Genomic DNA, 10,866 nt, shown 5'->3' with positions numbered 1-10,866 from the left:
CTCAGAAACACATTTTTTACGTCTTCCGTGTTAGAGAATGCTTTGGATTAGTTGTCAACTATTTAATTAATCGCCAACTATTTTGATAATTGACGGTTTGAGTTATTTTTTTTATGAAAAAAAAGTAAAAATTCTCTGATGTCAGCTTGTTAAATGTGAATATTGTTCTAGTTTCTTCTCTCCTCTGGGACAGGAAACTGAATATCTTTGAGTTGTGGACAAAAACAAGACATTTGAGGACGTCAACACTGATCCACATTTTTCACCATTTTCTGACATTTTAGAGACCAAACAACTAATCCATTAAGTCAGAAAATAATCCACAGATTAATCGACAATGAAAATAATTGTTAGTTGGAGCCCTAATTATTCTATACACGGGGGGGTGGGGACATGGGCACAGAGGGGAACGGTGTGTGGTGTGTGTGTGTGTGTGTGTGTGTGTGTGTGTGTGTGTGAGGCTCAACCAATCAGCTCATCTAAATATTCATGAGCAGACCATATGAGGCAGAAAACCAGTCATTTCAATCAGGTCTATTTCAGAGTGTTGCACCAGGACCGATAGAACAGCTCTCGGGCTCAGCCCAACCAATGTTACATAACCTATTAGGAGACCTTAAGGAACCGTGTGAAATACCATATATAACCATTCTATCACCCCTTTAAATCACTGTTGGCCTGTAAAACGAGGCCCCAGTAGCTGCAGAGAGGCTAAATGTAGAAAGACGAGAGAGGACATTATGTACCATCTGTCTTTCAAGAGACAGCAGGTCTTTAACATACACGAACACTTCCTCCTGAAACTGAACTTTAAAATAACTGAAATATTGCAAAACACTGTTCTTTTTGCACATGCCAGTCAGCATATATTGGGTACAGTCTTGGTGGTTACTTGTTCTTCTTTGTCAGACCTGTTTAATCATGTTTGACATAATGTTCCCATGGTGTTTGATACGTTTCCTCATAGTAAATCACGACTTTCCCGTGCAGAAACTCGAGCGAAGATAATGACCTCTTCTGAAGAGTCCATCATGTTTTTTTAATCCTCCGTGTCCTCCTTGGCTACTAGCAGCTGTGTGGAGGGGGGGTGGGGGTGATCACGGAAGGCTTGTACCATGTGGATGCGCCGACAGTTTTGTTGTAATTACTTTGAAATTCCTCATGGGGGGCGACAGAAACTATGCACTATACCGTAGCTTTGAACATGCCGTTAACGTTGTGAAACGGTCACAGTTTAGTTAGTCTATATCCTTGACGTTCCACTTCCGGGATTGCTCCTGATTAGTGATGTGCGATACCACTTAATTCCTATTCGATCCGATACCAAGTAATACCCAGGCTGGTATTGCCAATACCGATACCAATACCAATACTTTTTACGTATTTTATTTGTAGTGTGATGTGACAACTAGTTTAAAGTAAAGTAAAAAAGTAGGCTGTAGGCTTACCAATTCCAAATTATAGCTACATAATGACAAGACAATAAACTACTCTCATATTATTTAATTATAAAGAAAATCTCAGAGACTTGTACAGTAAAACAGGTTGAAAATTACACACAAATAAAAAATGTTTTTACTCTTAACCTTGTCACAAAATATTCCATATCCACTTTTTGCTGTTCTTTATTATATCATCATATTCACTCTTATGACTTAACCTCAGATATTTAACGAGGTTTGTAGTGTTACCACTGTATTTCACTGTCTTTCCACACACATCACACACAGCGTCACTGCTGTCTTTACAGCTAAAATACAGCCAGGCATGACTCCTTTTGCGGTCAGCCATAGTCACTCTGCAGTCTGCAGTCTTCGTAGCGGGAAATTAAAGAAGGGCTGCTGCAGCGGCCGGCTCCGTCACAGAGCCGCAGTGTACACACAACTGACCGGCGGAAGGAGAAGTAGTTCCTTCCCCTAACCGGATATAATTAGACTTTTCTGGTGACAACAAGTTACTTATGATAACATAAACACTCACTCCAAATTACTGAGTTTAAATATCGATCTTTTTATATGAGAATCAATACTAGAGCAGGAGACGTTGGGAGCGTAAATATTGATATCGATCCGCACATCACTACTCCTGATTTCACTGATTTAGGCCAGATATCTGTTGCCTTGGGTTTTCTTTGTGTTGGCGTTCTAACCTCCGGTGGATTTCTGAGGACTGTGGTTAACTGCTCCTCAGATCTCTGCAGGGTAAATCCAGACAGCTAGCTAGACTATCTGTCCAATCTGAGTTTTCTGTTGCACGACTAAAACTACTTTTAAACGTACACACGTTCCACCAAAACAAGTTCCTTCCTGAGATTATTTTTCAGCGGCACCGCTGCTTTTCTCCGGTGCTTAGCACCGCCCAAGACGATTGTGATTGGTTTAAATAAATGCCATTAAACCAGAGCATGTTTTCCTCCCATCCAGGAATTCTGTGTGGACTAGCCAGACCTTCCTACAGCACGCTTTGGAGGAGGGTCTGGCAAAGCAAGAATACAGTTTGGTTAGGTTTAGGCACCAAAACTACTTTGTTCAGTTTAGAAAAAGATGGTGTTTAGGATTAAAACCAGATGTTACTTCACTTCCAGTTTGGTTACGTTTGGTCATTTGGAAACAAAATAAAAGGCAAAGGAACAAGACTGAACAGAAACGATCATAGACTTTAATGGTAGCAGCTATAGCCGTTCTCAGGTTCGCTAAACATTTCCATGGTAACAGTGAGCTCCACCAATCAGAGACGTCGTTGTTAACGCTTAGAATTGTGGGTAGTGGGATTTTCAATTCTGGGACCACGCTGTTGGGCTTTGTTGTCAATGCATGATGTGAGTCGAGAGCAGATGTGAGTTGCGCATGCGTCACTTTGCGACAAGTACCCTACAAGATGCTAACGAGAGACTTCTGTAATGTCAATACAGTAAAAATGGACCTACGTAACGAAGTTCGTTCACTGCTGGCTACAAGTTAGCAATGAAACACAACAAAGGCTGTCACTTGAATGGCGTTTTGAGCTAATGTTAGCAATCAAATGATCATAGATTGCTAAAACGTTTTTGAAATGATTTCCATATTCTGTTATTGTATGTAAAGAGAAAAGTTTATTATTTTATGGATTTCACAAATTTCAGTATGACGCGTTATGCCGTAAACCGTTTAAATCTGAGCATGCGCGACTCACATCTGCGCTCGAATCACATCGGGCAGTGACATCCATAGACTGTATATAAGAATGGACCAACAGATCCTCTGGACGGAGACCAGTGAAGGATATTAGAAGCACTTTTCCGGTGATGGCTGAGCGTTACTGAGCAGCCTCCAACTGAGAGAGACGACGTAAATGTCTGACGTGTCTGAAAGTTGTAAGTCTTCTGGTAGCTGTGCCAAGAGAAATCTCAATCATTCCCAATCTAGCAGAGACGGAGAGCGTAGGTATATGTAAGGAGGTAACATGGACACAGGCTAATTATTGATCACTAAAATGATAGTTAACATTAGTAATTAAACTTAAACAGCTAATGGAAGTCCAAACTGCCTGAGAGCTTCTCCTGTACTATACGGTAATTCCTCTACTATGCGACAGTAAGTCCCGTGGTTATGACACAATCGTTAGCCTATTTTTATAAAAACGTCTGCTACGGAGCCATAACGTGAGGTACAAGGTAATGGAGCCTTTTATATATTGTCGTGTTTCTTTAGAAATAAACAATGGACAAATAGAGTCTTTAAACTCTTCAGATGTAAAGTTATTCTCTGTCAAAGTGATGTCAAAATGAATGGCAGTCAACGGGATGCTAACGGGGGGTGAGTGCTTGTTAGCATCAAAATGGCGCCGTAGGATCTACGGGTTGTTGACAGACGCTTACCCCCTTGGTGAAATCGGGTATGTGCAGAACAGATGCCATCTTTGACAGCTCGCTACGGCAACACCACTTGGACAAACCACATAGTTACCGACGCAAGACGAAATGCAATTTTCCTTTTATTTTTTTATGGGCAGTTGGTATAAAAAATACCCAAAAGGTGTTGCTGTAGCGAGCTGTCTAAGATGGCGGCTGTCCTGCACGTGCGCGACTCACATCGTGTCTTCACACGCTTGGATGTTGAAGTTATCGTCTTGTGTTTAATCAGAACAAAGCCACGTGAGAAATGCATCAGACGACATTCATAAATAGGCATCCTATGAGCTTAGTGGCAAATCCATCCATAAATCATGATGTCCCGTATCCTAATGGGGAAGTAATGCTTGAAATATTGCCACATTCCTTTAAATATATCAACCCCACATGATGGATGACAACACACTCAACTGTAGATGCTACTGCAGGTTATTCAGTGACGGGAAGTGTAAAAGGCAGTTAAAAAAGGGCAGCATTTCTTATGTTCAAAGTCGAAAAGCTGTCATGGTGAAATGGATCCTTAGGAATTTGTTTAAATTAACAACCCAGTCTCACGGCAGTTCGTGAAATAGTCATAAAATTTAATCTATTGATTTGTGTAGCCCACAATGACACAAATTTTCTGGTTTTTTTTTCGTGACGCTCAGCACGAATTTCAAACGGATGTATTTCAATTAGAAGTATCTTGGCTGCACCATGTATTCTTTCTGTCAGTCGTGACGGCAGCAGAGAGGCTGTATCTCTTTGATATTTTTAAAACTATTAACTAACTATTAACAGTTGCTTTAATCAACATTTATGACAAGCTGTAATAATGTTTTTTATTTCTTTATTTTAACATTATGTCTGTCTTATTACCTGTGAAATATTCAACACATTCTCATGAATAAGTTCGTATGATATCCTATGAAATTAGGTGACCACCGGCCGCTTACGCGACAATCGTTGAGTTTAGCAGCCTTTACAGTTAGTTAGCTGACAAAAGGCGACTTTGAGCCGGGTACAGAGCACCGTGAGCTACCGGCCGGGGAGCGTGCCTATGTTCCCACATTTCTAAGATTATTTTCCAAAATTAGGCCCTATGTTCCCATATTTCCTTTTTCATTAATTTGTATCAGATTTGATCCCCCTTTATCCCAATTTGGTAGCCAATTACACCCAACCTATTATCCAGTAGCAATGGACTACAGATGGAATGTAGCTTTCAGGTAAATCTGGTGCACCCATCTCTTTGTTTATTGCAAACATTTAATCTAAGTGCACATTCACTTAACCCTAACCCCCTAACCCTAACATAAGGCCTAATTTTAAGAAAAATGTGGGAACATAGTAGCCTAGATATCTAGACGCACCCTAGCAGCAGCAAATTTATTTTGCAGCCAGGGGGGGTCTAGGCACTCTCCGCTGGCTTGCGAGCTGGAAAAACCAAACTCTGGTCAGGCCAATCACATCGTGTATAGAGTCAGTGGGCGGGGCTTATGGCGGCTGCTGCTGGGAACAGCGGTCTTCTGGATGCCTTGGAGTTCAGCTTTTCTTTGAGAAAAGAACAAAGAATGGCACTGAAGTCATTCTTAAAAAAGGAAGATGTGTTTAGAGTTTTGCCAACTGGATACGGCAAAAGTTTAATCTATCAACTAGCGCTGCTCTGGTTAGTTGTAGAGCTATCCTATTGCGTGCAGAGGGAATTTGAAAGACAACTGTTTATCCCGCCCCTCGGATTGAGCCCTGCCAATTGTGAGTTCCTTAGGCTTGTCAGGCTAGGAACATAGGGCTGTGGGAACATAGGGCTGTGGGAACATTGGGCTGACCCCGCCGGCTGTTGGATACATGGTTAAACCTCATTAGCTCTTACCAGTGTATCTCCATGTGTACTTCGTCCACAGCAATCCCACCAATCAGTCCCAAAACGTCTCAGTTAGAGAGAAAATGCCCTAAACATATTCTTTGTAAATCTTTACAATCATTCCCTGAAAGAACCAAGCAGGTCTGCCTTGTTGCACCGTCCAAATTTGATTTTAAAACTTGCTATTTTCAGCGTGTAGCTCGTTAGATCAAAGTTTGTTGTTGTTTCCCGTAGCGACGGGATTTTAAAAACCGGCAATACACAGAGAGCGGAAGGTGACGGACATAGTTGACATGAACTCATATTCCAGGTTCTGCATCAAAACCAGCAACATTTATTAATTTGCATAACTTAATGTACATATAGTTACATCTCAAACCTGATACTGTACTTTGAGTAGAAAACTTGTTTAGTATACATGTTAAAAAAAGTGGAACAACAAGGACCCTCTCACTGCCTTCAGTCCGTTATGTTGACTCTGGACACATCTGGGAGCACATCTGACTTATTCTGTTTCTTCTTTGGTTCTGAGTCCCTGTCAATACTGTCTTCCTTATCATCATCATCATCATCATCATCATCATCATCATCATCATCTCCGAGGTCGCTTAAGTCATCATCATCACAATCGCTGTCCAAGTCGTCCAAGTTCTTCTTCCTTCGTTCTTTCTTCTTCTGTTCACCATCTTCTTCTTCCTCCTCTGTCTTGTCCTCTTGTGAGTTGACTCTGCACAGAGAGAGAGAGAGAGAAACTAAATGTCATCTAGGGCCGTGCAATTAATGGTATTTTAATAGCGATTACAGTGTTTCCCCTAACAAAATGAATGACAAAATTATATAATTATACTTTATATAATATACTAGTTTTAAAACGTGTTTTAAGCCTCTAAACATGCTCAAGTGCACACCCATGTGAAGTGATTCCTTCCGAGGGAACACAGCAAATCTGACTATTGAGGCTAAAAACACGTTTAAAACTTGCCCTGTTTAAGCCTGTTGGATGCTAACTGTAGCAGGAGGATAACACGGTGTAGGCAGCACCGATTGGTTTAGTTTCTCTCGCTACTGACAGCACTCCAAATTTACAAACAACAGAGCTACGTGTTGGAATCGACCGGAATTCTCCGTTAAAAGTTCAATTCATTTGAACTTAACGGGCTGGCTACATTGCACGCGTAACGTATGCGGAGCGGACGTTCCAATCCTATGCTTCCACTATTTTTTTTTTTTTTTTTTTAAACCTTTATTTATTCAGGGAAGGTTCACTGAGAGGCAGCCTCTCTTTTGCAGGAACACCCTGATCACATTCACCCAGTTCCACATTCATACCTGGAAGCTGCCCAGTACAACCACAGTCTGATCTGCTGGCCACTGAGCAGCTCCACTGGAGCTGTTGGGGGTTAAGGGCCTTGCTCAAGGGCACCTCAGTGGTGGTAATGAGGGAGGGACAAGCGCTGCTCTTTTACTTTCACCCACCCAGATTTTATCCTGTCGGTCTGGGGATTGAACCGACGACCTCCCGGTCACAAGCTCGCTTCTTAATCTATGAATCTGGCGACACCGGGCAGAGAGCAGTGTGTAGTGGCGCGTTTGCTCCGCGGAGATCTGCTCTACATGCGTAAAAATAGGACAGTCTTCTATTTATATTTTCTATGTGAGGTGAGTGCGGCCCTTTTACACAGAAATGGATCATTAAGTGTCTATATTTCTTTTAAATTCAACTACCGATATACAGGAAACGACTTAATGACTGTGAATCAGCAGTTTCATTTTGAGAGTTTCTGTTTTTATTTCTTGTTTCCCTCACCACCGTCATTATGATATTTTCCATAATGGAGCAGCCCTTATCAGTCCCTCCAGAAAAACGCGATTATGCGATCGCATAATTCCATGCATAATCAGCCAAAGTCCGCGTATTTATGCGGAGGGGGGGGGGGCGCATTTTTTCAAATACGCCGCACTTTCGCCGCATAAATTGCTGATTTCCGCGCAAAATATGCGGGGTTTGCATGATTTCATAATCCCCACATTTTCGTTGCAAAAAAGTCAAATATATCTTAGCAGAAAGTTGAAAAATGTTGCGTTTACTTCACACAAGAGCAGCCAATTTCCCCTGTTGCCATGGGAACGTTATGAAGTGATGTAATTACGCGACGTGAACATCATCAAAAAGCTGCAAACCCCGCGATGAAGCCACGAGGAAACCACAGTTTTTGCAAGTTCCCGCAATTTCATCGCATAAAATTGCATAAATATCCCGCATATTCCATCGCATTTTTTAAGAAAACGTGCCGCATAATCAAGGATTTTTGCCCGCAACAATCACAAAAAAACTCCACATTTTTCTGGAAGGACTTATGTCATCTGCTTCCAAGTAGGGGTGTAAATCACAAGTTTTATCACGATACGATCTGATATCCGTTCTTTGGACGATACAATATTTTCTGATATCACAAAGGTACGATTTCGTTTCGCTGCGATCGATATGAGATGATATCATGTATGCCCATGTACCACAGTCACTTTAATTTATATCTGCTAGGGTTGTTTAAATTTATAATTTCTATGATGCATTGCGATGCGGACCTGGGCCATTCTGCAAGCTGCAGTGACAGACCATAATCGATTCTAGCCTGCTGATGATTTGTGCAGATATGTATGGAGGCTGTTCTGGCGGATCTTACAGAGCTAACAGAGCGGAGATAGACAAAATCATGTAATAATGTAATAGGTGGGAGCCAAGCCATGTAGAATTTTGTACACTGTGCACAGATTTGAAAAAAAAAAACCTCTAAAATTGTCAAAATTAAGGAAGTTGTGTTTCTCCAGAATCTTACAATCTTTCTCTTTCTGTTGAACAGATTTTGCCACAATCTCTGTGAGCTATCGCGTTGTTGCATTCAAACTTTAAATCAGGGGTACGTTCAATCTCAAAACGGTGTGCACCGTGTTGCTACGGTTTCCTGGTTGAATGACATGTTCCCTCGGAACGGTGTGAAACGGCTTTGAGTTACAATAGGCTCGTTCGAGATGAGCCAGGTCTGCGCAGAATCGATCACGGCGATCGCCGCCCAATGCGTGCCGGTTAGATTTGTGTCCGACTCGCTCTGACGTCATGATACGTGGGCAACGATGACCTCACGAGATCAAGGCGGCCGCAGGTTTGAGACGCAAGCAGCGCAGTTGCTTTTCACCGACTGCAAGACCCAGGCGGACCCAGGGGCATGCTGGGAAACGCCGGCCTCTCAGCTGATCTGACAGCTGATTGGTTCACAATTGACTCAACATGATGACGTTGTATATAAACTTTCTTTTATTTTGAACTGGAGGGATTTTAACTGCTATTTGTCTGATTTAAAGGCTTATTCTGTACAGAACACATGTTGTGAGGCTGATAGTTACGTTTAGAAGTCAGAGAGACTAAATCTGTTCAGATTACAGCTCATCTACAGTCTGTTGTTAATTAAAATCAGCAACAGATCACATGTAGAGAATTTTGACAGCTACTCTGTCATAATAAAAACAGCTGGAGATTGTGTAAAAGCTGATATATGGGTCTGAATAAACATTTTATTAAATCTGAATCAGACCACAGTGTTTCTGTGACTTCCTGTTCAGCCTGAAGGCTGCAGGAAACGGCTGTAAACTGTCCAACTTGACCACAGCTTTTTGTTACCGCCCCCGGCTGCTGCTGCCTGCTCTCGTCTACTTTACAGACGTGGTGGGTGTGTCACAGGTGATGCCCAATCAGCAGAGACATGTCTGTAAACCCATGGTAATAAAAAGTAGGGCTGTACGATATGAGGAAAATATGCGATATGCAATAACGTTGTTGAATATCGCGATAACGATACTACTTGCGATAAACAGATAAAGTGTACTCAGTTCTGCATTTCTGCTGCTTTCAGTATTCTGCTAAAATACAAAATATTGCTTGTTGAATTTAAAAAAAATCTAAAGAATAAAGAATTTCCAACATTATTTAATTGAACAAATTGAACATGGAATTGAATATAAAAGGCATCACTAATAAAAGAATGACAGTTACATTATAAAGTGCAGTTTTCTAATGATATTTTTCTTTCAAATAATGCTATTTTTTTGAGTGTCTTACGCAATATGTCGCAGCCTTTCGCGATGTGTCTATTGTGCCAGTTGATATTGCGATGGGGATGAAAAAAACGATATATTGTGCAGCCTTAATAAAAAGGCAGAGTGCAGGGTGTTCAACGCACCCGTTTCAGTTAAAAAAAAAAAACCTGTTGCTACGTTTTTGTCGATGCGACCCTCCTCCACCTCATTAACATCCGGTTCTCATCATTCCCAGTGGCTGGGGTTCCTCCGTCAGACGCCCCGCTTCACATCACGTCCATCCAGATCTTCAGGCTTCCTTTATCCCTTCCACACCTCCACCAGTGTCTAGACTCCATCGGGGGGGATATTCCTATATACTAGGGGTGGTACAGTTTGTGAAAAAACATCCGAACCGCTCGGTTCACACGTCTCTGTTCGGAGCGTGTGTGCGTTGCACGGTTCGTCAGTCCACTGTTAACGTGCACTAACCACTTACTGCCGTAGTGCCCACTTTACACACCTATGTTAAAACACTTACTGGAAACGACCATAGACAGTATATAAACGACGAGGGGGATGAGCGTGATGAACGCAACACGTGGGTCTTGCTGCTCCCGAATTTCAAAACAGACTCTAATGGCGTCTCGTTCTGAATACGATCTCGTATTTTACGAAAATAGTTCACCGAAGCGTGTTTCTGAAAACATTTTAAGAGAGAAATAGGCCATAGAGTTGCTGAATCTGTCGGTTTTTTTGATCGACAAAGGTCAGTTTAAAAGATTTTCATCAGATTTTGAGAGGCGGCGAGCCGACCACTCCTCTAGTGGAGTGCTGCTGCTGCTGCAGGTCACGTCACGTGCAGAAATGTCAAGTGGGAGAGATAAGGAAGGCTGCCCGCAGTTGGAGGATGCTCCAGCGTTGTATATAGTCTGGTGTGTGGGAACATTTTGGATTTCATGTTACCTATGATGACAGCAGAAATATAACAATAGATAGAACTGCCACTGTGTGCATGTATTGTGCAACATGCATTCAATATGCTAATTTTAGCTATATATCA

At 41.8% G+C, this 10,866-nt stretch overlaps 1 protein-coding gene across 2 annotated transcripts in view; it reads right to left on the bottom strand.

Moving 5' to 3' along the window:
* Window positions 1-6,036: 6,036 nt before the first annotated feature.
* The window catches only part of c2h9orf85 (chromosome 2 C9orf85 homolog), a 9,296-nt gene continuing 4,466 nt past the window's right edge, over window positions 6,037-10,866 (bottom strand). Inside the window, exons 4-5 of one of the 2 annotated variants that reach the window (XM_035998921.1) lie at window positions 6,359-6,459; window positions 6,037-6,328 (exon numbers count right to left, since the gene is read on the bottom strand). In XM_035998921.1, coding sequence (XP_035854814.1) covers window positions 6,192-6,328; window positions 6,359-6,459 — 238 coding nt within the window. In that variant the 3' untranslated portion in view covers window positions 6,037-6,191. Of the gene's footprint in view, window positions 6,460-10,866 lie in introns of both variants that reach the window. The other variant, XM_031305148.2, reaches the window with a different exon arrangement.

The sequence above is a fragment of the Sander lucioperca genome, chromosome 2 (assembly GCF_008315115.2).
Source record: "Sander lucioperca isolate FBNREF2018 chromosome 2, SLUC_FBN_1.2, whole genome shotgun sequence".
NCBI lineage: Eukaryota > Metazoa > Chordata > Actinopteri > Perciformes > Percidae > Sander > Sander lucioperca.
This window is presented reverse-complemented; position numbering and strand designations above follow the sequence as displayed.